The sequence below is a fragment of the Ursus americanus genome, chromosome 2 (genome assembly GCF_024610735.1).
Source record: "Ursus americanus isolate L20-20 chromosome 2, mUrsAme1.1.p, whole genome shotgun sequence".
Taxonomy (NCBI): Eukaryota; Metazoa; Chordata; class Mammalia; order Carnivora; family Ursidae; genus Ursus; species Ursus americanus.
Genome location: NC_142128.1, coordinates 25,965,564 through 25,992,016, shown reverse-complemented (window position 1 = coordinate 25,992,016; position 26,453 = coordinate 25,965,564). Strand labels below are relative to the sequence as shown.

The 26,453-nt window shown below is 47.7% G+C and overlaps 1 protein-coding gene across 1 annotated transcript in view; it reads left to right on the top strand.

The window, feature by feature from the left end:
• Window positions 1–26,453, top strand: part of VPS35L (VPS35 endosomal protein sorting factor like) — a 110,015-nt gene that overhangs the window by 70,660 nt on the left and 12,902 nt on the right. The window contains exons 24-27 of the mRNA XM_045770928.2: window positions 1,017–1,115; window positions 2,652–2,729; window positions 3,509–3,623; window positions 19,215–19,354. Coding sequence (XP_045626884.2) covers window positions 1,017–1,115; window positions 2,652–2,729; window positions 3,509–3,623; window positions 19,215–19,354 — 432 coding nt within the window. The remainder of the gene's footprint in view (window positions 1–1,016; window positions 1,116–2,651; window positions 2,730–3,508; window positions 3,624–19,214; window positions 19,355–26,453) is intronic.

Genomic DNA, 26,453 nt, shown 5'->3' with positions numbered 1-26,453 from the left:
TTGACACAAATGTCAAGACAAAAGCTCACCAAGAGGAAAAAAACTAGATCACTTTGAAAAGGACCCTGAAAATGTGACTTGTGCAACAGGAGGGGTCAATGTCATCGTTCACCAAACTCTGTAGGTAAAATAATCCATTTTGATGCAAAATCAGAATTAAGCTTTCAGTTGCTCTGTTGGGAAATGCGCCTTTTACCACGTGACTCTCCTTGCCCCTTGATTCATACGCTGATCAGGTGGTATTTTATCCCTTTATAGCTTTGTCTGAGAGCCCCCCCCCCCAAGTTAGAATGGAAAAGAATATGAGGAAATAAGACGGGAAACCTGATCGCTCTAGTGGAAATGGCCGTGTTCAACCTTCTCTGGGCAAAGATGATTGCTGGAGCAGTCAAGTTTGTCCTCCTAACCAGCTGTTCATCAATGGGAAGAAATAGGGGAAGAGGGGATTTTTATTGTTGGAGAAACTCCCACGTATGGCTCCCACCCTTAAGTTGCTGAGTTTGGACTCCCCATCAGGATGCAGAAAGGTGTGGCTCTTCTTAGGGAAAGCCTCTGACCATTGGCCCCCAATAACCAAATCTATGTTCTGCGAAAAGGCCACAGCTGACAAACAAAATTCCGTTATCTCCTTTCCAGTAGTTTCCTTTAGCCTGGGAAATCCGATTTACATTCTGAGAGTCTGTTCTGTACCCTTTGGTCTTTTTATGTTCTGCTCCAGTGTTCGTGTCATAGCGATGACGTGGTAGTAGTAATACTTCGGTTATGCTGGGCGAAGTCACATAAAGTCTAACTGGAGTATATTCCAGTGTGTACGCACACTGTGTGTGTGTGTGTGTGTGCGCGCGCGCACGCTCGTATATCCTTGGCATTTCCACCCGTTCACATTGGTGGGATTTTTGGTGACTTGTCATCACAGACTTCCCCTAGCACTCGAAGCTCAGGGAAACTCTGCTCAGTGGTGTGTGCTTCCAGGTGCCTAGGGATAACATTCTCAGCATCTTTTCCCTTGCCTCTAGGTTTCCTTTGGCCGCGATTTTGAACAACAGCTCAGTTTTTATGTTGAGGCGAGGTCAATGTTTTGCAACCTGGAACCTGTTCTCGTGCAGTTGATTCACGTAAGGATTTTCATTTATTCATTTGTTTTCTCAGTAAATGTTTATTATCTACATGGCAGGCATGGAGTTTAATGAACTCCATGTGGCCCCACAACACTCCTATTGTTTAGGGTATAAAAGGTGGGTTCTCAAAGATGAAACAAATCTGCAGTTTCGCTGAAGTCTTTGGATGGGGTTTTTTGGGGACCTCTTTTTCTCTGAAATGAGCATGTTCTCATTCCTGTATGCCAGCAGCAAAGTGGGTTGCACTGATGAGTTATAGAAATAGTAACCTGTGGCTCAAATAGCTTACCCGGAGTCCCAGCATGGTTGGATCTTGGTAGCTTTTCATGGCGCCCCCAGGCCAAAAGAAAGAAGTAACGGTTCCGTTGGTTAAGAAGTTAGACTCAAAGAGCTTAAGTATTTATGCCTGAACAACTGGATAGCCTTTGAAATAACAATATGTGTGAATTGAAAGAAAAATTACTGTATTTTTATTCTCAAATAATCCTAATTACTAATAAGTGTGTGTATCTGTGGGGCACAGTACCACTTCTCAAACCTTCACATCAGATTGGCATCACTACCCTTGTTCCCTGTTCCACGTTGGTTTTTCTTCCCCCACATTGCTTTTTGCACAGTGCTTGCTTTTTATCAGAATAGCTGCTGAAAACCCAGTTTCACCAACATAGGACATCGCTGTGAGGAGCAGGATGCAGTCCGGTGTTGAGTCTGTGAGCCGCCCCACGCCGGTGCTTTCCACAGTGCTCCACAACTGATCATTGCTCTGTTTGCCTAATAAATTGTGGTGCCCCTGTGAGTTGGCTCCAGCCCTCGAGGATGTCATGGAACACAGTTTGGGAACCATAGGTCCAAACTTTTCATACTTGTGGAAAGACTTTAATTGCTCCATGTAAATTCAAGGAGAGCAACCTTTTTATTTATTTGTTTGCTGCCTGGCAGGTCATGTAGCGTTGCTGAACTTAAGACCTAAAGGTAGAGACCTCCTCTGTAAGTCGGGGGAGCTCACAGTGTCCACCTTGTGGGGTTGTGGGGAGTGAGTGAGCTGATGAATGCGCAGCTCTCAGAACAGCACCTGTATGCTGTGAGTGTGCTGTGGGAGCTGCTCTTCTTCAAGTTCCTGTTAGTGTTGCATTGCTGAATTGTGTCCTGGCTCTCGGGTTTGGAGGTTTCTCTTAGGATCTCTAAGATCTCACGCTTACTGTGTGGGATTTCTGGAAATGAAGTGAACCCTGGCTATTCATTAAACCAGAAAGTGGTCATTCACAATGCCATTCGATAGGTATGACTCACTCGGTGAGTGCCTTTTGTTCATACCCTGTTGGAGATGTTTGATCAGGGCTGAGACTGAATCAGGCCTGATGAGCCCTCTGGCATGTCAGGGTTGGGAGCTAACCAGTCTTGGCCCCACATAGCTTGTTCTTACTGACTTGTATGCAGTTAATGTCCAGATCTCTATGGAAGACACTAATCTGAGTCAGCCATCATTTCATAATTATTTCTGTTCTTGTTTTGTTTTCTAATTAATAAATCCAGAGTGTAAACCGGTTGGCAATGGAAACAAGAAAAGTAATGAAAGGAAATCATTCCAGAAAGACGGCTGCGTTTGTCCGGGTATGTTCTAGAGATAAGACTCCCAGACTTTGAACTCCAGCGAGGTGTTTCATTTGCAAGTTTCTACAATGCTCTTCCCAGAAAAAGACAAGTGTGTCCTAGGGGCGATCAAGTATCGATTTTCCAGATTAATTTTTCCTTCTTAAGTAACTATGGACGAATCACTTTTCTCGGTATTTTCAAAAGAACAAAGAAGTCTCCGTTTGGATATGTGTTATGTGGGGAGGGAGTGTTGGGAGGTGGGTTGCAGTTTTGTGTGAGCTGCATTCTCTCTGGCTCATGCCTGTACCTGGAAGTTCTTTTTATCAAAGCAATCCCTATCTGTGTTTTTTAAAAAAAATGGAATTGGACCAAAAAGAAGATGGTGAGAAATAAGCATACCAGCCCTGCCCTGACTTCATACCTCTTTTCTCAGAGCCAACCACCTCAAAACTTTTTGAGCAATTTCTCCTAATTGCCACCATATTTTTAACTAATTGGTTTAAAAGTCTGCTTCTTAGTCAATGGCAGGTGTTAACCTGTTCACTTCCTGCGATGACAGAGGAGGATTTATTTTTCTTACACCCTTACGCTCCTTATTTGCCTGTCTCCCTCCTCCCGAAGAGGCATCAGGAGTAAGCTGCAGAGGCAAGAGGAGAAAATTGGGGCTCAGAATGAGGGGAGTTGTTATTTTCAGTGGTTTTTTTACTTGAAAATATGGGATGGATGAACGCAGGGGGACCAGGCTGCGGCAATGGGGCTGCTTATGTCAGCTGCCATGTTTCTTCCCGTCCTTCTAGGCCTGCGTTGCCTACTGCTTCATCACCATTCCCTCCCTGGTGGGCATCTTCACGCGCCTCAATCTCTACCTGCATTCTGGTCAGGTTGCCTTGGCCAACCAGTGCCTCTCCCAAGGTAAGCCCATCGTTCTGTCCTCTGAGCATTCCCTGGCTCCCTAGGAAAGCCGACTCAGCTGTGTGTGTGTGTGTGTGTGTGTGTGTGTGTGTGTGTGTGTGTGTGCGCGCGCGCGTGTGCACCCATGTGTAGAGAGAGAGATTCCTCTAAGAAGGAAAGAAAGAGCTGATCGAGAAGCGATGAGTTTTAAGTCTGTTTCTTCAGCGGGAGGCACGCTGGACATGCCCACATTTATAGAGTCAGACACGTGACAGCGTGAAGCTCTTTCCCCGTAAGGACCTTCTGAAACCTGTCTCACACAGGCCAGGGCAGGCAGCTCGACACCCCAGGATGAGTGTGCCTAGAGAACGTTACAAGTTAGGACTGCTTCGTCGTAGCGCATGGCTGTTTATTTTTTGTTGATGTTTGTTTGAAACCCCAGAGACCTACAAACAGAAGCTAATAAGTATAGAAAGAATACTCTCTGCGGTTTGCTGTCAGTGATAAAAATTCTGCTCAAGACCCATTTCTGTACGAGGTACAGGAGCCGGTTAGTTTATTTGGGAGGCAATCCCCGAGAGTGTCGGTCAAGTGCTGGGGGGCTGGGACAGGGAAGGGAAGGGAGCCAACAAAAGGTGCGCTATTGGGCAGGTTACCGCTGTGGGCAGCCGAGGTGCATTCCCCCCTGGGGACCTCCGGGAGGGGGTGTCAGACGGCCTCGGCACTGCCCCACCTGAGGGGCAGGGGAAGAGGATTATTGACTCTTGATTCCATCTGTCGTTGACTGAAGGCTGTTTCTAGATGATCAACTCCCTGGCTCCCTCGCCTGCTCTGCACTCGAGCCAAGAGAAAGCGCTGGGCAGAGTGTTTGAGCCACAGGTATTTGCTACAGGATGCACTTCTCACCTCTGGGATGATATGTGTCAAGGTCATGCACGCAGAGCCTCGCCAGCAAGGTAGCCAGCCAGCAGGCCGTAACACAGAGCGTGCGGGAGATCCAGGCACCATTGCTGGAGCGTGTGTGTGTGTGTGGCCAGCCCTTTGCACGTACTGTCTCGTTTCATCCTCCCAACAGCCACGTGAGGCGGTGCTGTGGTTGGTGCCTCCTTTCCCAGGTGAGAACCCGAGGCAGGGAGGGGCTCCGCGGCCAGCGCTCGGCCCCTGATCTGTCTGACTCAAGGCTGTGCCCGTCACCGCTGTGACAGAGCATCTGCAAGGCGAACAGTTGGGAAGCTGGAGTGACTGACTCGGAGGTTTCTGTGGTACCGCACGAGGCAGGCCGACGTTTTCGGTGATGGTCTGCCCTCCGCTCCTGTCTCTCACCTGACCTCACAATTTGTAACCCCAGAGTTAGCCATTTGCCACTTGCTGCCGTTGCTTTGGGTGGGTTCTTTGGCTTATTGGAGAGTGGTCCTTGGCATGGCCGTTCTGGTCTGTTGATCTGTATCTTCATTGACCTGGGGCAGCTCTGGGCACCGGGGCCTTCAAATGTGATTGCGACCCATGAGCCTTTTCAAACTCTGTTGAGTTTTGCTTTTGACTCCTGGGGACTCCAGTAGCTTCCCACCACATCTGGAAGTACATCAGACACCTTGCCTGGGAGTCCTCAGGCGATCTGGTACCTGCCTGCCTTTTGTCCTCGTCTTCCACCCTACTTAAGCCACACTGGCTCTCTTCTGTTCTTCGAACATGCGACGCTGTATTCTAATTCAGAATCTTTGACTTGCCATTCCCTCTTTCTAAAATTTTCCCCAAAATACTTGGGTTTTTTTGTTTTGTTTTGTTTTTTTAATTACCAAGCAGGCGATGAGAATCAAGCCTCCCCTCGTTAGGGAAGCTTTTGCTGCCTGCTCTGGCTGAAGGCACCTTCCCAGTCTGTCATGCTCTGTACTGTCCTCCTCGCGACTGTCGTTACACTTTTTTTTTTTTTTTAAAGATTTTATTTATTTATTCGACAGAGAGAGAGACAGCCAGCGAGAGAGGGAACACAAGCAGGGGGAGTGGGAGAGGAAGAAGCAGGCCCACAGCGGAGGAGCCCGATGTGGGGCTCGATCCCACAACGCCGGGATCACGCCCTGAGCTGAAGGCAGACGCTTAACCGCTGTGCCACCCAGGCGCCCCTGTCGTTACATTTTTGATCTGTGTGTTTTCTTACTGTGTGTGTTGCTTATCTACTCTCCCCACCTGCCCTTGTGTGTCGTCGGTAAATGGGACTTTCTCCTAGCACCTGCTTTAGTAAGTACGATGGGCTAGCAAGAAACAAGGTAAAACAAAAGTGGACAGCTACCCCAGAACCCTGATGCTATGCAAAATGAAGGTTAGATTGGATTCATTAATAAGCTTAGATATAAGACTTTGTTATAAACTGGTTCCCTCTTAAAAAGTTCAGAAATAGTGGACTTAGCGTGTGAACTCTCGAGTTTTGCATAACTTGAAACATTAGGAACGGATTGTGAGCTGCTGGTATCAGACCTATGAACTATAAGTGGACATTGTAGAAGCCTAGATCTTTCTTCTCCCAACTTGGAAACCAAGGACCATGATCTAAAATATTGTAAGCTTATTATTATGACTGGACCCCAGATGGGGCTTCCTCCTATTTAAAAAAAAAAAAAAAAGCAAAACAAAAATTCTTAAAGTCTCCCCCATTATCAAAGATTTGCTGTTCTAAGAACTATTTGACAAGAGCCTTGGGTGGCTTTTGCTCTGTTGTGCTGCCCCGTGATGGCCTCGGTCCACACCGGGTGATAAGCAGTGTCAGAACAGCCTGGTACACGCTGTGTGGGTGCTTAGTATCCTCAGTGTCCATACCCCGGACTCCTTGTCCGCCTCACCCCACACTTCTAGCCACCGCAGGGGGGGGTGGGAATGTGGCGTCCACTTCATGTTTAATAATTTATCTGCTGATTTTTACTCCAGTTTCTAAATGCTATGGCTCTGAACGTTAAAAGCCTATTATTGTTGGTCTGAAAGCCACATGCTGCAATTGCTGGCCAAAGTAAATAATACATTCAATTACTGAGCAGGGAAAGGCTCCATATAAATTAAATGAAGCTTGTGGAAATGGGCCGCTTTTGTTCACCCCCCCCCCCACACTCCGCTGGTAATAAAACAGTCTTCTCGGGGCGCCCGGGTGGCTCAGTCAGTTAACCGTCTGCCTTCACCTCGGGTTGTGATCCTGGGGTCCTGGGATCGAGCCCCGAGTCAGGCTCCCTGCTTGGTGGGGAGTCTGCTTCTCCCTCTCCCTCTGCCCCCTCCCCTATCACGTTCTCTCTCTCTCTCTCGGTCTCTCTGTCTCTCTCTCAGATAAATAAAATCTTAAAAAATAATAATAAACCAGCCCTTTCCCCCGAAATCATTCTCTGGTCTCCCCGATCCAGCCTCAGTCATATCTTCTGTAGTGGGCAGTGACTTTACCAGGACTAGGTCCAGCCTGACATGAAACTCCCGTTGAACTCTGTCAGCCCCGTGTGGGATGCTGACAAAGGCTTTTTACAGGGGAGGGCCAGTTCTGGTCCTTTGGACATAATGATGTAGGATGTGGAGTGGATTGTCCGGGGGGGGGGGCATGGTGGGGGTTGTTCCAGAGCCACCCATTGCCCCCAGTAGTTATGGAAACAGAGGACTTGTGCTTCTCACCTGGAGTTGCCTGTGCACGTTTTCTTTCAGCCGGCTCACTAGATAAATTCTTGCTCTTGTTTGTGAGTGGTACTTTCTAGAAGATTATTACCAGGCCACAGCAAGAGCACATTCTTTTGCCCTTTATTGTTGTCTTTGTTCTTTATCTTTCTAGTTTCTAATCTGAGAAAGGAGGGTGTTTACAATGGAAGTATTGTTGAAGCTGGGTCTTGGAAGGAGAACATACATTTATCGGGAGGAGTGGGACGGGGAGAAGGAACCATTGGCATTCCAAGTGGGGAAAAGGGCTTGAGCAAAAGCATGGGAGGTGCGAAAGCCCGTGGGGTGTTTGGCCAACAGCAGGATGTTGGGATGCGTCTCTCACTGACAGTGACTTTTAGGTCCCCGGTCCCGACTCTGCCACTTACAAGCTGGATGCCCTCAGATGAGTTGACCCTTTTGGCCTCAGTTTCCTCATCTGTCAAGTGGAGCTCTCAGCCGTGGCCCCTGTGTGTCGCAGATTAAATGAGAGAACGTACTTAGAGAACGTGGCTCTCTGGCACACAGTAGCTGCTCAGTAAATATTAACTTCGTCTCATTGTCTCTCGAAAGACAGAAGTATGCCGTGGAGCTCTACATACAGATAGTCTGTGGTTTCGGGCTTCTGAGAGCGAACTTCTCATCTGCGAAAGCTTGAGAAATCCACAGGAAAGCAGATTGTGCTTTTAAAATTAACGCTACCGAATTATCGTGGAAAACAAACAAAACAGATCTGCTATTCCTCCAAAGACGAAATATAGAGAAGACAATTAAGCAAAGTAGTTTTGTTCTTTTCATTAATAATAATGCTTTCCACTATTATTAATAGTGCTTTCCCAGATTATCTCCCCCTCCTTTTAAGTTTTACTTTATTTTTTTGCATCTTCATCCTTTAGAGCTTAGCTCACAAGCCCTTTTTTAAGGAGCACCGTCCTTGGCCTCTCAACACCCAAACAAACTAAGAGTTAAGTCAGGTTATTTTTATAAGATGCGTTATCCCGACACCTGGCACCTTGCCCTCACTGGGCTTGACTACCGTTGTTATTTAACAAGTAAATGTGTAAATAATTGTCTGCTTTTCTCCCCTGAGAGTATCTGCTCCATGAAATCTTACCTATCTTGTTTGACATCGTGTCCCTGGCTTGTTGCCTACTGTATGGGTGCTCGAGAAATGCTGAGTGAATGAGTGCTAATCATATGATAATAATGGTTGATAATTCTTAATGATATCGATACATACAAAATGGTACCAAGCCTTTTATGGCAGGGACATAACCCCTCAGGAGCCCTGCTGTTCAGAAGCAAGTCCCCTCAGAGCCCGCCTAGTAGGCTTTAACTACTTTGTTTTCATAGTTGTAGATAAAAGAAAGCAGGTGAGGTTCAAACATACGCTGAGGCGCGTAGACCTATTGATTGAAGCTGTTCGTGCTGGTTTGATCCGTGAGGACCTCAAAGCAGCACAGAGAGGAGGCTATGGCCTGCTCTGATGGAGCCCGCTGGCTGCCGCGGACTGTCCCTGCTAAAGGACGAGGCCGAGATACTAGTGTGGAGGAGAGAAATAATTTTTTATCCTCTTCCTGGAGCCTAACGAGAGGCTTATGATGGAGAAAAATGGCCTCCATCGACTTACCAAGTCTCTGGGGTCTGTGCTTAAGGTCATATTTACCAGTTCTGTGGACAGACCGTCCTCTGAAGGATATAGCTGATGGGACTGTTTTCTCAGCCCTTGAGGCCTCCCTGGTGATCAGAGACAAAGCAGGTTATTTTTTGCCGGCACAGTTCACAGGTGGGCAGGTGGCATGAAGCTTGTCGTCCACATCACAACACGCATGGGCCATCCACCGTAGGGAGCATAAGGGCCTGGGATGGATGGAACCCACAGAAAGGGGGCAGGGGAGAGTCTCTCCGTAAGCGCACTCAGCTCTTTATATTAGTAAATGTCTCTGATTTGCTTCCTCCTGCCAGCATTTCTTGGCCATTTTTTACATGTAATCCCCTGTGCCAAGCCTTGTGCTGGAACAGGAATGCACGTAAAGAGACCGTGCTCGTAGGGGAGAGCAGATCGGTTTACGCTTATATAAGGCAGCTTGTGATAAATGTCGTGCAAGATGTTCATAAAACGTGCAACAGAATTTTAGAGGACAGAGAGGGAGGACCCTTGCCTTGGAAGAGCAAAAAAAAAAAAAAGAAAAAGAAAAAAACTTCATAATAGAGGTGACATTGAAGAGCCTGGAGGGGAAGGGAGGATGTTTATACGCTGAAATGAGGCAGAGGGCATTCTAGACTCAAACAGCAGCAGGAGCAAAGGCTTGGCGGCTGGAAACACAGTGCATCTGGAAGGAATGAGCAGGAGATCAAGTTGGGAAGATAGTTTGGGGCCTGACGTGAGGCCTGAGTTCCTGGCAAAGCAGCCTAGTCTTACTCAGTAGGTAGTATTTACTAGGTGGTTTATGTTCATTTTACAGATGATGAAATTAAGGCTCCGAAGTGTCACCAGACTTGCCCACGAGCATCCAGCTCATAAGTGGCCTGATCTGCCTTCCAGTGCTTTCTACCCCTGGCCTTCCCTGAAGTTAGGTTAGCTCGTCTCAACCACAATACAAAGTCTTATTTCTGGCCCTGGGTGCCTGTGGTTGCTGGAGGCCAATTATTATAGATTGAACATTCGATCAGCTTATGTAGAAAACAAAGAACCAGAATTAAGATGAGAGAAACTTAATCTTTTCTGCTTGGGGAAATCCAAACTTAATCTCCACAGAGACACCCTCACAACCTCCTGTGAGCTACTGCAGGGACTTTAGAAAGGTGTGTCGACCGTGCATTACCCCAAAGACAGGAGTCAGGTACATGGATGGCATATTGGAACCAAGAAGTCATTCTTTGACCCCAGTGGACTTTTCACAATGCGTTTATTCTCAGTGAATTGAAAGGGCATTCTGCATAAACCACATGGCAAAATCAAGGTTAGATGCACCTGTCCGTGACAACAAGCATTCATAGATAAAGTACTTAATTGTTTCTAGGCATTCATATTTTTAAAAATCTTATTCTATATACATATTATCAAAATAGTAGCCCCTTAAATCCTCAAACTTAACTGGTGTAATAACAGTCTATTACAGAAACACAGTTTAGTAATAAACAGCATTAAGTCTCTGCAGATAACTCACCTGTGGATAATAACTTGGCCATTTGGACCACAAGGCTTTACCCGAAGGCACCCCCGCCACTTGGTGACGGTGCGTCTTCGTTACAGATTGAAGTTAAGCCTGCTGTAACAGATATACCATAGACCACGTGGCTTCAGGGATGGACATTTGTTTTGTTGCTCACAGTTCTGGAGGCTAGACGTCCAAGACCAAGCTGCCAGCAGATTCAGTGTCTGGCGAGGACTTCTTGGTTCATAGGCCACCACCTTCTCACTGTGTGCTCGCCTGTGGAAGGGGTGAGAACGTTCTCTGGGGCCTCTCTTATAAGGGCACTAATCCCATTTGTGAGGGCTCCGCCCCCACGATCTCATCACTACAAAGTCCCCACTAATACCACCTTGAGAGGAGGGTAGGATTTCAACATATGGATTTGGAGGACTTTAACATTTACTCCAAAATACGAAGTTTGAGGTAGTGGGCTAGGTCCCGATGTTTCTGTGCAGTAGTATCCATTATACTGCTGTTGTCACTCCAATCCTGAACTTACCTGGAGATGGGAAATGTTGAAGATGGGTAAAGATGTTCAGCATCTTTCGTCTCAGGGCCAATAGAAACCGAGAGAGTGTGGCCAGAATCCTGCTTTAATCAAGTATATTCAAGGGACAGGAGGGAATCTCTCACCCTCTTGTGATGTTTTGTCCTGAGAAAGTATTATGTTTCCTTTCCTGGAGTTCCCTAGACTAGGAGCTTCCATCTCAGCTGTGTAGGAGGGCATGTGATTTCCCTGAGGTCTGTTTAGGAGTGGAGCACATTGCTTCTGAGCTCTCGTTTAGCCCTGCGAGTTTATGACTCTGAAGAATAGGAAAGATTTCCGTTAGCACTGACCTAATGCGTTATTGAAGAAACCAAACACAGCCTCTGAAGGTGGGTTATCGCTTCTTGACTGTCTCTTAGGATTCATGTACCGAGTCCTATTTTGTATTTTTTTAAAAGATTTTCTTATTTATTTATTTGAGAGAGAGAGCATGAGAGGGGGGAGGGTCAGAAGGAGAAGCAGACTCCCTCCTGAGCAGGGAGCCCAATGCGGGACTCGATCCTGAGACTTCAGGATCATGACCTGAGCCAAAGGCAGTCGCTTAACCAGCTGAGCCACCCAGGCGCCCATGAGTCCTATTCTGTATTGACAACGCCAGGGACACAGAAGGATGACGTTACTCTCAGAGGTCACGGTTCCAGTCTGAGTTTATGTTCTCTTGTACAGAGGGTGATTGGGGGTACTGTGCTCTTTCCCATTGAAAAACAGACAACCTGGGCATTATTTTAAATCTGAATGATTTTTATGAAAAAAAAGTATGATATGCTCATTTGAAAAAATTCCCACAAGTAAATGTAGAACTCAAAAAACGTAAAAAAACCCTCAAAATAGAAGTCACCAGTAATCTGCTCTGTTTCCTCCCTTCCGAAAAATAGCCATTGTTAACAGTTCGAATCATTGTCTTAAACTTTTTTCTTCATTTATGCGTTCTCATGCTGTCTGTCATCTGCTCTCCTTCCCTCCCCATCTGTCTGTATTCTTATATGTACCTGCAGTCGTACCGCCCTTATGAATGAATTGTGTCTTCCACAATGTTTTTCAGTGTGCGTTTCTCACTTACCAGTAAATCTTGGTCTTTCCCCCGCCGCCCCTTCCCACGTACCCATGTCAATACATAAAGAGCCACCTCATTGTTTGTAATGGCTCTTCAGTGTTCTGTTTCATTCCTTTTCTTTTTGGAAGTGCTATAAATTATTTCGCCAACCCCCCCCCTCCATTTTTTCCCTAAACTCCTACTGAAAAATATTTGGACTCTTTCCAGTTTGTTTTTTTTTTTTCCCCTCTTGCCGACAATGAGCAACCGGCATCTTAATTGAGCCATTTCAAAGCTTTCCAGTAGTTGTCCGATTGACGGCTGTTTTAGTCTCTGAGAATGTGGAACCCTGTTGTTCAGACAGTCATGTGCAGAGCCTTGGTGCGCAAAATGGGGAGCAGTGGGCTCTTCAGGTGAGCGTGCCTGTGGGAGGCCGCTAGCCCTCGGGCTGTCTTCTGGAGCTGGAAAGGCTTCAGGGCACACAGTGAGACCTTCTCAAGCCTTGAGAAGAATCCATGCGAGTGGAGCTGTCTAGAGAGCTTGAACCCTGAATTGGGACTCACGTCACGGAGAACGAGTCAGCGAGGAACCATCCTGGCGCATTGGCTGTGGGGAGCAGAGCGGTACCCTGGGCCTCCGGAAGGTGTGCGCCACCCTTAGTGCCTCGTGTATGCACCCGAGGAGGGGGCGTGTCCCTTCGAGCAGCAGGAGTGCTAGACCCACAGCGGTGGGTGCCCCTTAATCTGGTAAAGAAGGAAGGGGGACTCTTCAGATACCCCTTTGACCATCCGTTTGTCTACCTCACGGCCTCACTTTTGGTTTCGTACATTCCTGTGATTGAACATTTTATAACATTCTTGTTACCGTTGTGCGCTCGAGAAAAATTGTTTTTGGAAATTTAAATGAAAATTCCCAGACAGTAACTTAGCAGTAAGTGAAAGAGCCTAGTTTCCTTCACCCTCCGCTACCACGCCTGTATCACACGTACTACTTGGGCATTATATTGCCTCACTTTATGCATCTCCATAAGCACGTACACTCTGTTCTTACAAAGACAGGATCATGCCATACACAGGTATATACCCTTTTGCGCCTAATACATCATAGACCCCATTATACCTCCAAACATACAGGTGTACCTTGTTCTCTTTATTAGCTGCATCGTTTCCATGATACGACAATGCAACAGTTTTAACTAGTCACTTCTTGCTGGGCTTTTGTCCAGCTGAGCTTGGAGTCGAAACACAGCTCTCCTAGTATCTTCAACCAAGCGCTCATTTCAGCTTCTGTTCACATCTCACCTTCTCCCAGGGCTTGCGGGTGACCTGTTTTGTTGACCGTTCTCTCCTTGTGGTGGCTTTGTGTGTGTGGTGTGTTTGACTCCACGTCCTTGCAGAGGCCTCTGGAATCTGCTCCTTTGGTGTTCTGCAGACCCTTTGAAACTGCCCAGACTGGGAAACAGGAGAGCCCGAAATCCCAGAAAATTATCAAAAATTCTCTGGTAATAAGATAAGCTTGCCTGGCCCTTATGATATCTATGATGTGACCAGGTGGCCTGCCCTGGCCAAGCTTCCTCGCTGCTGACTACCTGTGTGTGCTTCTGGCCGAGTGTCTCCCAGTGAAACCTTTCAGAGGACACCATTCACGACAGGGAAGCCACATTCTGCATTTATCTGAACAATTTAGAACTTTTTTTTTTTTTCCAAACCTCTTGGATTCCAAAACTCACCAGAGAACCTTGTTTAAAGAAACAAATGGACCAAGCAAGGAAGATGGTAAATTTTATGTCATGTGTATTTTGCACCACGCCCCCCCCAAATTGGAAGAAAAAGCGCATGGGCCAGATTTCACTTTGTAGCTATAAAAAAAAGATGAAGGTGTACTTTATGCACAGTGATGGAATAATTTTTTTTTCTAAGATTTTATTAGAGGAAGAGAAGCAGAGGGAGAGGGACAAGCAGACTCTGCACTGAGCACGGAGCCCAACGTGGGGCTCGATCCCATGACCCTGAGGTCATGACCTGAGTAGAAATCAAGGGTTGGACGTTTAATGGACTGAGCCACTGCCCCAGTGATGGAATTATCTTAAAGACCTGTTGTTACATGTGAGGTGGGGGTGAAGGGAGTTGCAAAATGGTGTCAAGCAGCAGATAATATGCTTTGCCTCAGGGTAGGGTAGCTGAGTGGCAGGGACTGGGAGTGAGAAGGAGTGTTGCCTTTATAATTTTGAATCTTGTAGCTCTAATACCTATTCAAAGCATTTTTTTTTAAGTTAGATTTCCAGGTTTCTATCTTGGATAGTGTGGCTCAGTACATTTAACGTGGCACCTGGGAATTCATCTATATATTTTAAATGACAGCTTAGTGAGATCTGATTGATTCATGTGTCATAAAATCCATCCTTCTACTAAGTGTACAATTCAGTGGGCTTTAGGGCATTCACAGAGTTGTGCAACTATTGTCACTAATTCCAGAACATTTTCATTGCCCCAAAAGGAAACCCTCACTCCATTAAGTCACTCCTTGATCCCCCTCTTCCAAGCTCCAGGCAGGGACCAGTCCACTTTTTGTTTCTCTGGATTTGCCTAGTCTTACTACTTTGTATAAATGCAGTCTTACAATACAGGTCTTTTATGATCGACTCCTTTCATTTAGCGTCACGATTTCAAGGTTCATCCATATCATAACCTGTACATACGTGTGTGCGTAGCATCCACGTATGGTCGGGGGAGCTGCCAGGTCCTGCAAAGTGGCTGCACAGTGATACGTTCCCAGCGGCAAGATGGGGCCTGGGAACCTGTATTTTTTGCAAGGCTTCTGATGATTGTTGTGACAAAGCGGTTTTGGAAAACTGGCTCCGAGAGGAGCGCAGTCCCCCTTACTGCGAGCAAGGGTGGAGGCTGTGTCTGCCCTCAGCCCATAGCTGGCAGCGCCAAAGGACATGTCCATTACGGAAAACAACAGACGGCCGCTCTGCAGAGGGGTCGGCACCCCAAGAAGGATCTCCAGCAGAACGAACTCTCGGGTGGAGCCAGCCAGGCCTCAGTGGTATTTTTGGTTTTCTTTCTCTCTCTTTTTTTTCTTTTCTAAGTGGGATGTGGGAAAGAAGCCAGGGTGTCCCGTGAAACCTCAGAAGCTTCAGGTATAAAAAGCTACAGCATAGGGAAGCTGGTACATATGCCTGCTTTTTCCTTCCCCCAGTGAAGCAGGAATAACAGTCTTTGAGGATGGGAATCTGATTTCTCCTTTTTCTGTAGGTCTTTAACACAACAAAACAAGGGGCGCCTCGGTGGCTCAGTCAGTGAAGCACCGGACTCTTGATTTTGGCTCAGGTCCTGAGATCGAGCCCCAAGTCTGGCTCTACACTCAGCAGGGAGTCTGCTGGACATGTGCTCTCTCTCGCTCTCTTCCTCTCCTCCCTCTGCTCCCCCCATGCCCCTCCCCCTACTTGTAAGCACTCTCTCTCTAAAATAAATAGATAAATCTTTTTTTTTTTTTTTTTAAAGATTTTATTTATTTATTCGACAGAGACAGAGACAGCCAGCGAGAGAGGGAACACAAGCAGGGGGAGTGGGAGAGGAAGAAGCAGGCTCATAGCGGAGGAGCCTGATGTGGGGCTCGATCCCAGAAAGATGGGATCACGCCCTGAGCCGAAGGCAGACGCTCAACCGCTGTGCCACCCAGGCGCCCCAAATAGATAAATCTTTAAAAAAAAAAAAATCTAGCCCATTTTATCTTGGATTGTCTTCCGGGGCTTTTAATAGCCACAGAAGTGATCTATGGTATTGATGTGATTATTTTGAACCCCAGGAGGAAAAACTGTTTTCCTATACAGTAGGATTTGAGCCCTAATTACTAAGTCAAAATTAAGAAGTCTCCTAGATAAGATTTTATATATGGGGTAAGTCTTCTGAGGATAGAAATAAAAATCTGCTTTGGAACACTCTGGAACATTGCCTGCCTCAGCCCCTAAATAGCTGTTTATTTTAGCTCTGTCCTTTGGAATGGGAACTGAGGGGGGCATTTGTGAGGAACAGAGTGCCGGGCACAAAGCTGCTCCCTCTTTAATGAGGCATAGTAATAGGCACTTTTTTGGGGGCCACTTGGTAACAAACACATAAATAGAATAAATAAATGGTCTTTCAAGTTGTTCTGAGCAGAACTTTCGTTTCCGCTGAGAGAGGCTCTTCGCCTTGTTCATTATGGACTTAATGCTTTCACCAGAAAGCAATTCCTATAGAGCCACGGGGACAGACACGCAGAAGGAAGACAGCCAGACCTGCTGGGGTCCAGGACTGCCTGAGCTTAGAGGGAGTATTGTCAGCAGTAGATTTAGCTCTGTTTCTTTTTCTGTTTCTTTTCTGTGTGGTGTGGTTACGTATCAGTGACATAAAATGTATCACTGTAAGTATTTTTCAGTGTGCAATTCAGTGGCTGTAGCTACACTCACAATGCCGTGCAACCCTCACCCCTATCCATTTCCAGAACTTTTTCATCATCCTGAACTGAAAGAAAAGCCGATCCATGAAACAATAACTATTCCCCTCTCCCCGTTCTGCTTTCTGCTCTACGAATTCGACTCCTCTGCCTCATGAAAGCGAAATCCTATGTATTTGTCCTTTTGTCTGACCTATTTCACGTAGCATGATGTTTTCAGGTGCGTCCATGTTGGAGCATGTGTTCGAATTTCCTTCCTTCGCAGGCTGAATGCTATTCCATTGTGTGTATGTTCCCCATTTTGCTTATCTGTTCCTCTGTTGGTGGATACTAGGGTTCTTGCCACCGTTTGGCTGTCGTGACCAGTGCTTCCGTGAACATTCTTGTACATGTACCTGTTTGAGTCCCTGCTTTCATTTCTTTGGAAGGTACTCCTGGAAATGGAATTGCGGGGTCAGGTGGTAAGTCCATGTTTCACTTTCTGAGGGGCCAGCAAGCTGCGCCGTTTCACGTTCCCATCAGCGGTGCACCAGCGTTCCAATGTCTCTGCATCTTTGCCAGCGCTCGTTAGCCACTGATTTTTTCATGGTGCCCATCCTGATGTTATCTCCCAGGGATGAAATCTCACTGTGGTTTTGATTTGCATTGTTCTAGTGATTATTGACGTTGGGCATCCTTCCATGTGCTGTTGACCATTTGTGTGTTTTCTTTGGAGAAATGTCTATTCAGGTCCTTTGCCCATTGTTAATCAGGTTACTTGTGCTGTTGTTGGAGAATGTCTTCATATATTCCAGATATAAACCCCTTATCAGATCTATGATTTGCAGGCGTATGTTTTGTTTTTGTTTTTTTTTTTAATGTGTTCAATTGTATTGCTCAGCGTGGGTGATGGCCTTGACCGTCCCTGGGCTACTTGAACCTGGCCGCTTACTTTCTGAACCCGTTTAATCATGCGGGCATGGGAATCATTGTGCCTTCCCCATAGGACTGCTGAGGACAGTCAAACTACTTTGGGACAGGGCCTTGGAGTCTCCATGGTTCCCTCGAACACTGCCTTTTACTACTGTCTGTAGCCTGAGACAGGAGACCCTGCAGCTTCTGCCTCTGTCTACCGGAGTCTGTGTCAGGTGTCTTTTCCCAGAGGCCCTGTATCTAATCTCTTTCTGTCCGACCAGATAGACATTGGCTGCTTTGTGTCCCCCACCACCCCCCTCCCCCCCACACACCAAAGGACACAACAGGCTCCGAGTAAGTAGGTGTTAAGTAATGTGATCACATTGGTCTCACACCGATGTCGATTCTCGCCCCCTTTTCTCTGTGCTAGTGGTGCCTGTTTATGGCTTGGTGAATGTGGTAGGGGTGTGAGTTCAGCTTGGGAGAGACAGCCTGGGAAGGAAGTTTCTGGAGAGTGAGAGCTGCCTTTCCTTAATGTGGTTTTTGTTGTCTTTTTTTTTTTTTTCCTTTACTTTGAAGAAGGAAGAGAAGACACCCCCCCCGCCCCCCGCCCAGCTGCAGACACATACTCTTCTCATTAAGTGCAGGCCTTTGTTCCCGGAGGGCAGGCATTTGTTGTTGCCTGTGCCCCTCTGGGGGGCTGGGTGGGGTTCTGGGGGAGCTCAGGATGCTGTGTGCCAGTGCCGTGTCCTCTCCGCATCACTGGAAGTCGTTTTGGTGTAGAAGTATATTTATTTGGACCATGCAAACATTTGATCTTGTTGGGTAGTTTAAGATTTCACTTGTCAGGTCATTGTTTTGTCTGTTTTGACCTTGAGACTTTTTCTCATGGTGAATACTTTGGCAGTTCTAGAAAGAACTCTTTCCATCTCCCTCTCAGCCCCCACCTCCAGTCCTTCCTCCTCTCCCCATCCATTCCTTCCTGTCTCTGCCCTCCTATTGCTGCTTCCCTCCCAGCTCCTCCTCTTTCCATCGCCTTCTTCCTCTTCTTCTCCCCTTGCCTTGCTTTCTCTCACCTTTGAGGTCTTCTTGTTTTACAGAATACTAAATATTTTTGAAAATATCTTCATCTCCCAAGTGATTCTCTGGAATGATTCACCTCATCAGAGGTCTCTAAAGCTGTGTATGTGCACGTGTGTGTGCGCACGTGTGTGCATGCGTGTGCACGTGTGTGTGCAGGTGTGTGCATGCGTGTGCACGTTTGGATTCCTTCAGATGTTTCAGTTATTTAACAACTACAGGGTGCGCTGGAGTAGACGCAGACAGACCGGAGTTTACGCCCCACTCTGCTTCCAGGATGAACCTCAGTGTACCCGGGACACTGATGTAGGACCAGGCACTCGTCCTTCCACAGAGACCTTGGTTCCTGTCTGTGGGCCCGGTGACTGGGCTGCCACACGCAGGGCACAGGAGGGTTCTGGGAACCCATCCAGGTTGAGCCCTCAGTCCCCGCAGCTGTGATTTCTTGGGTTTTTGTAAAAATTTGCCACTTACCTATTTCACTTAGTTATTAAAGCCAGTTTGCGGTTCTTTGAGCTGAGTTGCTCGGTGAAGGCAGGAGGGAAGAGAGGGGGATGGGAGGCAACAGCAGTGCCCTCTCAACTCAATGTTCTGTAAGCCGGTTAAGGTTGCAGAAACCCTCTTGCAGGACCTGCCCACTGTGGGGGGCCCTCGGCGTGGCCTGACTTCGACGGAACTCTCAGGCGGCCCTGCAGGCCCAGTGAAGAAGAAAACGGAAACTGAATTTTTCAGAGTTCTCCTATGTGGACTTTTCTTTTGTCTTGCAGCTGATGCCTTTTTCAAAGCCGCTATAAGCCTCATTCCAGAAGTTCCAAAGATGATTAATATCGATGGAAAGATGCGACCGTCGGAATCATTCCTTCTAGAATTCCTCTGCAATTTCTTTTCTACTTTATTAATAGTTCCGGTACGTTTCGCCAGAAGAGCCATAGGTGATGTACGTCTTTGATCTGCCTTGTATACATTCTTAGCCTTAAAAGTGCAGGGGTGTTCTATCTGTATCTCTGTGTGTTGGTTTTCAAGTCAGATGTAAATTACTCAGTGTGTTTTCTTTCTTTTTTTTAACTTTTATTTATTAAGTCCTCTCTTCCCCAACTCAGGGCTCGAACTCATGATCCCAAGACCAATAGTCACATGCTCTGTTGACCAAGCCAGCCAGGTGCTGCTAAATCACTCAACATATTTTCCATTCGTTTTGTGTCCTGGGTGTATTAGTTAGGTTGTCCATATGGTCAAGGTGGTGCCATTTACTGGTTAAGGGCTCAGGTCTTGGGACCGAGATGCCTCGGGTAGAATCTCGGCTCCCCCTCCTTCCAGCTCTGCAGGCTTGGGCAGTCATGTCACATGACTGGGCTATAGTTTTCTCACCTATAAAATGGGAATAATAATAGTGTCTGTATCTCTGGGTTGTTGGGAGGATTAAGGGAGTGAATATACATACGTGATTACAACAGTTGGCACATACTCAGCCCTGTAAAAGGTGATGGTGATGTTCTTTTGGTGGCAAGTACTAGAAACCAAAACAAGGCAGCTGAGGTCAAAGGGGACATTGTTGGAAGGATGCTGGGGTTTCTTGTGGAACGTATTGATAAACAGGCCCCTCTCCAGACCCAGCACCGGGACCCTCGCTCTAGCAGGGGTTCTTACCGCGGGCTCTGCATACCCTCTGAGGGTCTGGCAGGGGCAACCATGACTTTAGATGAGAAAAACAAAATCTTAATTTTTACAAATCTCAGTGAATGAACTTAGCCCTTTGCTCCACTGTGAGCTATAGGCAACAAGCCACAGCAGTAGTCTCATAGCTGGGACTTTGTCACCAAAGAAATGAGCCATATGTTCATATCACATTTCAGGTGTGAAATATTTCAGAAGATGTCTGATTAAATGCATTCACCAAGTAGTAATAGAACACGATACAACAAATACATTGAAAAAATATTTTGACAAGTATATTTTAGCATAATTGGTTTCCTTTGTAGCCGTATGTGTTTTATTTTCTGCATTAAAAATCGTATCCTGAGGAGCCCATAGCCTTCACCAGGTTGTGACAGGCCAGCCACAAAACAAGACTGGCTCCTGGTAGAGCCAGGTGTCTGTAGGAATCAGGAATCCTTGTTAAAATACAGATTCTTGGGACGGAGAGGCTCACTCAAGAGGCTGGGATTGGCTCTGAATCAGCATTTTTGAAAGCCTCCTGAGTAAGTCAGGGGTGGGTGGTCTTAGGACCACACTTTGAGAAACATCCCTGTGGACTCAGGCCAGGAAGTAACTCTGCTCTCATGAGTACAGGGTTTCTTTTGGGGGTGACGCAAATGTTCTAAAACTGATCGTGTTGATAGTTGTACGTCTCTGTGAATATACTAACCATCACCGAAGTGTGCATTTTGAATGGGTGACTTGTCCAGCATGTGAATTGGTCTCTCGGAGGAGCAGAGGGGACAAAAAGTGACTTCGCTACCAAGTGTCCGAGTTGAGATCCCAAGTTCTCTGGAGACAGGGTGGCGTGGTCAGGAGGCAGAGCTCACTGCTTGACCTCTGTGTTTTCAGATCACCTTCTTAGTCCTTTATATAATTAGTTCCTCTTTTTTTGGATAGTCTAGTCGTCAAGTGAGGGGACCACTTGAATCAGAGAGTCTAAGGAGCCAGCTGATTAATGTCGTTGTTCACAGGTTAAGTGGGATGCATATTCCTTCTGCACATGGGCTTTTCTTCATGTTAAAAATCACTGGAGCTTTGACAAAAGCCTTGTGCTTGGAGTCAGAAACTTGAGTGCAGTCGGACTCAGCAGGCTTGTGGCTTTGGGAAAGTTTTCTAACTCTTCAGAGCCTCAACGGTCACCTTTCTAAAATGTCATCAGAATGCCCACCTGGCAGGGCTGGTATAAGGTTGAATGAAACCACTGATCTGAAAGTGCTTTGGGACCCAGAAGCTCTGTCCCTGGGGTTGTGCACTGATGACCAGTGGGTGGAATCTGGCCCATAGACTTTTTTGGCCACATAATGATGGAAAACATTTGGAATGAATTACCCACATTTAAAAATCGGTAGATCACAGAAAAACCCAGATTTTCGGCTCCTCTTGAAAAATCAGATCCTGCCATGTGGGGCCCATATTCTCCGACCTGGCCAATTGGCCACAGCTTGGGAACAGCTGCCCCGTTTTGGGGGGGAAAGGGGCATGTGCCCTCTTTGCAATTCCCGTGGGCACCTCCAGACCCACTGAAATCATTTCTGTTGCCTGCTGGCCCCTTAGGCATCCACGGGAACGTGCCCCTGGTCTCAGCAGATTTTCTTGTTCCCGGTATCAGTGTGCATGCGATTGCTGGGGTTTAGTAAAGATAATGAGATGAAGACTGGCCCCAGTGTGACCGCTTACCCAGTGCCCTGTGCTGTGAAGTCCTTCATCATCATCCAGTCCCTCGGCTCCTCCCCCAAGCCTTGCAAGGGAGAAGTCGTTGCACCTTTTCCACTTAAGGCACCCCGGAGCTGGAGGGCCCATGCAGCTTGCCTGAGGTCGCCCAGCCAGCGAGCAGCAGCGGCAGGATTTGAACCCAGGTCTGTGCTGATCTGGAGCCTGTCTCTGCACCATCTGAGCCTGAAATGTTTACAGTGCACTTTATCTGCTCGAGACCGCCCATGCCCGCCGTGGGATACAGCTAAGGGCTGGCGGGCTCAGAGGCACCAGACGTTCAGTCTGAGCAGCCGAGGCTGGGTGATGAGGGGTCTCCCGGGCCAGCTGTTGTGAGGCGGTTTAGCGTGGACACAGCTCCCATGTTTTACCTGGTTCAGATCATTAGTGTTTAATGTTTCTCATATAACTTTATTGTTGTAAGGACACATAAAACGAGATCTACCCTCTTAACATATTTCAGTGTATGATACGGTGTTACTGACGCCAGGCTCAGTATCATACAGATCTCTAGAATTTATTCCTCTTGCTTGATTGGACCTTGACGCCCTGTGATGAGTAACTCCCCATTTCCCCCCTCCCCCCAGCCCCTGGCAGCCACCATCCTACCCTTGGATCCTGTGAACACAACTGTTTCAGACGGCCTTCGGAAAGCAGAATCATGCAGTATTTGTCTTTCTGTGATTGGCTTATTTCACTCAGCTTAGTAGCCTCCAAGGTTCATCCATGTTGTCATATTTGACAACATTTCCTTCCTTTTCAAGGCTGAATATTAATCTGTTGTATATCACACTTTCTTCATCCATCCATCGATGGGCATTTAGGTTCTTCCCACATCTTGGCTGCTGGGAATAGTGCCGCCGTGAGCATGCGAATACTGGTCTGTCCTTGAGATCCTGATCTCAGCTCTCTGGATAAGTACCTGGAGGTGGCCGTGCCCGATCCTAGGGCAGCTCTGTTATTAATTTTTTGAGGAACCTCCATACTGTTTTCCACAATGGCCGCATCCGTTTACATCCCTGCCAGCTGTGTACAAGGCTTTTAAAAGGCCTCGATTCATTTTATTTGTTGAGAAAAAAATTGAAGTGATTTTAGATTAAATAAACTACTTGGCCCACGTCATATTTCATACTTAGAAATGCAGAAACAAACATTTCCCCAGGCCAGCCCTCGCCCCGGCAGACAGTGCCGGTTTGGGAGCATCTGGAAGGATGCTGCGTTGGTGTTGGCCGCGGTCAGCCTCTTGGTGGGCTGCAGATAGACTTCTCCGTATAACTGAGCTAATGCATTTCTCTTACATTTGTTAGGCCACGTAGACCTCATCGAACAGGTTCAGCGTTACCACTTCAGAGGCCTAATTTTGATTCGGTTGACATTATATGCAATGGAAATGTCACTACCATCAGTTTTCTGGCACTGATCACCTAGGACACAGCAGGGAGATGTCTTTTCCTACTCCTTACCCTTGTGAAGAGGTCTAGTCATCAGCATGACATGGTGTCCAAGTGCTGAGCTTCATTCATTCCCTCTACTCTATAAATATTTGTTGATCTGGGAATTCAGGAATGAACCAGAGAAGTGTGTCCTCCACTCAGGAAGACAGACACTAAACAAAGAAATACATACTTAATTACAATTGCATGAAGTCCCACAAAGAAATACAGGGACTTCTGAGAGCCCACATTTGAAGGGAAAGGGAAGAGAGTCAGGAAGTTTCCCGAGCAAGTGCCGCTAGAGCTGAGATCCACAGGAAAACTGGTAATGAAGGGCAGCGGGGGACAGAAGGCATTCTAGGCAGAGGGGGCACTTGGGTAAAGGCCTGCAGGTGGAAAGGCACACTGTGCATCGGACGGACCAGAAGAGAGCCTCGGTGACTCGTGTATGGCGGTGCTGAGGGACACCGGGAATGTGAGCTGGTGAGACAGGGGTTGCCTCCTGCAGAGCCACGTAGCTCTGCAGACAGTGAGCTCGTTCCTGACAGCCTCGCATTCCCATGCCGATCTGTCCCTGCCCTCCCACTTCATTTTCCCCAGTGTCCCTCTTTCCTGTCCGGCTCCTCCTCCCAGCACCATGCCCCATCCCATCCCGTGTTCTGGCTCCTTTTCTAAAGGACTTTTATTATTTATCATCAACTTACATACCCCTTACAGTGAGCCAGCTGGCAGTTCACACATACTCCAAACAAGCCTGCTACTATCCGCATTTCACGGAAGCCGACCCTGACACAGAGAGGTGAAGTGACTTACCCAGGGTCACCGGCTAGGAAGTGGCCAAGACCGAAGTTTCTAGGGTATTCTTTTCTCTGCCAAGGAATGACATTTAATAGAGGGATTCCTGCAGACCAGAACCAGGGACCCAAAGGGATATTGTGAACGGTGGAAGCCAGGTCCCGTCTGTCCATATGTGAGAGAGTGTCCCTCCCAGGTGCCCCTCGGGGGCTGCCCCCTGAGCACCGGCTTGCTCTGTCAGGGAGGCCGCCTCAGCGGGGATGCCGGGGGGAGCCTTGCCCTGCTCACATTGCCAGCTGAATCCAGGACCTTTTGTTCTTCTAATTTTTTTTAAAGATTTATTTATTTTAGGGGGTGGGGGAGTGGGAGAGGAAGAGCCAATCCTGAAGCCGACTCCCGCCCTGAGTGCAGATCAGGACACAGGGCTCCATCCCAGGACCCTGAGATCATGACCTGAGCCGAAATCAAGAGCCGGCCACTAAACAACCACCCAGGCACCCCTTCTTTTTTTTTTTTTTTTTTTTTAAGTCTGTGTTTGCCTTGCTTCAGTTGCTGGCACTGAAGCATCCAAGTACAGTTAAAAAAAAAAAAGTCACAACCCCTGAAGCATGGCTATCATATGGAAAAATTTTTCCTGGTACAGAAGGTTGGAAATAATCTCATCTCTTCAGTTAGGAGCAAACAGCTCACAGAAATGGCTTCCTACAGACCTTGATGTCTCCGTGACCCGTTCTCCCACCTCGGCGAAGGTGTGCTGAATGGACTCCCACTATAGTTCCAACAGCGGTGTTGAAATTGTTACTGGCACATTCAGATTGTTGTTTCTTTCCAAGGCAGATCCTTAAATAAAAAATATTTTTGAACATCCACATAGCAGAACAAAATAGCCCAGTTAGAGACAGCTGTTAGCAAAGGAAGGCAGTGGTAAGTTGCCCGCTGAGAGCACCTGTAAACGGACGGCAGAGCCCAGCGCAGGCAGTTCTGCTCCCTCTAGTCTGAGGCATTCAGACTTAAGTGCATCATGCGTCCTCTCTCTTGCCGATAGCCAGGCAGCAATTCCTGTAGCTGTTAACAGCTGTACCACACCTCCCACCCCCCTCCACCCTCCTTCTCCCCATTGAAAGTGTTGCCCCTGTATCTACACCCACTGGAGTCGGTGGTGGTGATTTCCCACCGTCTTGGTTACAGCATTTCTCATACTCCATGCCGGTGTCCCAAACGGCTGGCTTGCGTGTGGGGCTTCCCCCAGTTAGCCAGCTCCATCTGGTCTGAGAGGCAGTCTGGCTGACTGGTTCCTCCGTGTCCCAGCAGTGTGACACGGGGCCGGTTAACCTCTCCAGGGCTCATCTGCCGTCTGTGAAATGAGGGGCTGGTCGTGACAGTATCTTTCTGCAACGCAGGAAAGCTACCATAGTGACCGTAAGAGTTAGCGATTGTTATTTGTCTTTGTAGCCACCTTAGTGCCTGGCACGTTGAAGGGTTCCAACTGTCATCCATTCCGCACTATTTGCTGAGTGCTTGCCATGTGCCCAGTACTGCCCTAGAACCAGGGACAGTGCGCCGTTCACACTGTGTTCCCTGGGCAGTCCTGGCTGTGGACTGGCAACTACGATGGACCAAGTACTTGTCCTCCTGGGGGTTATAGGCTAGGATGAGAGAGAGAGAAATGGAAACCAAGAGATACTGTCAGGCAGTTCCCTGAAGGAATAAATAAGTCACTTCAGAACTGCTCTGAAAAAAGGACGATTTGTGCCAGAGACTGGAGGAGGGGGTGTGGAAGGCTCTGGATGGATGACCAGGGAAGGCCTCCATGAGGAGCCCGCAGGTAAGATGGGATCTAGGGACTGCCGAGGAGCCGGTCTGGCCAGGTCTTGCCGATGAAGATTTCAGGCCAAGGGAACAGTAGGGCCGGGGGCCCAGACCTCCTTGGCACACGAGCTGCTGGCCATAGCGTCCTCTGCCCTTCCATCGAGATCTGTGTGGGAGACTGGCCCCTGGGGTTGGCATCACCTGGGCTTCCTTCTGCTCGCCAACTTGTTGGCTGACCACAGACTGGAAGGCAGGAGGGGAACAAGTTTGGGGTATTTATTCCCCCACGCTCACTGGGCCGTGGTTTGGCAATGGCTTTGTTCTTGTACCAAGGCCACGGTGGACTGGCAAGACTCGGAGGGGTCTAGCTGGTCCCAGGAGCCATACAGGTGTGGCCACCAGGTCAGCAAGGCGATGGTGGCACTCCCTCCTGGCAGTAGGGGTCTGTGGGGTGTGTTCAGGAGGAGAGCCCCAGAATTGCAGGTAGCCTGTCAGAAGGGAAGCGAGCTGCCAGCTTTGTGGCATCCAGGACTCTCTTTCGGTTCATTTCAGCATCTGAGA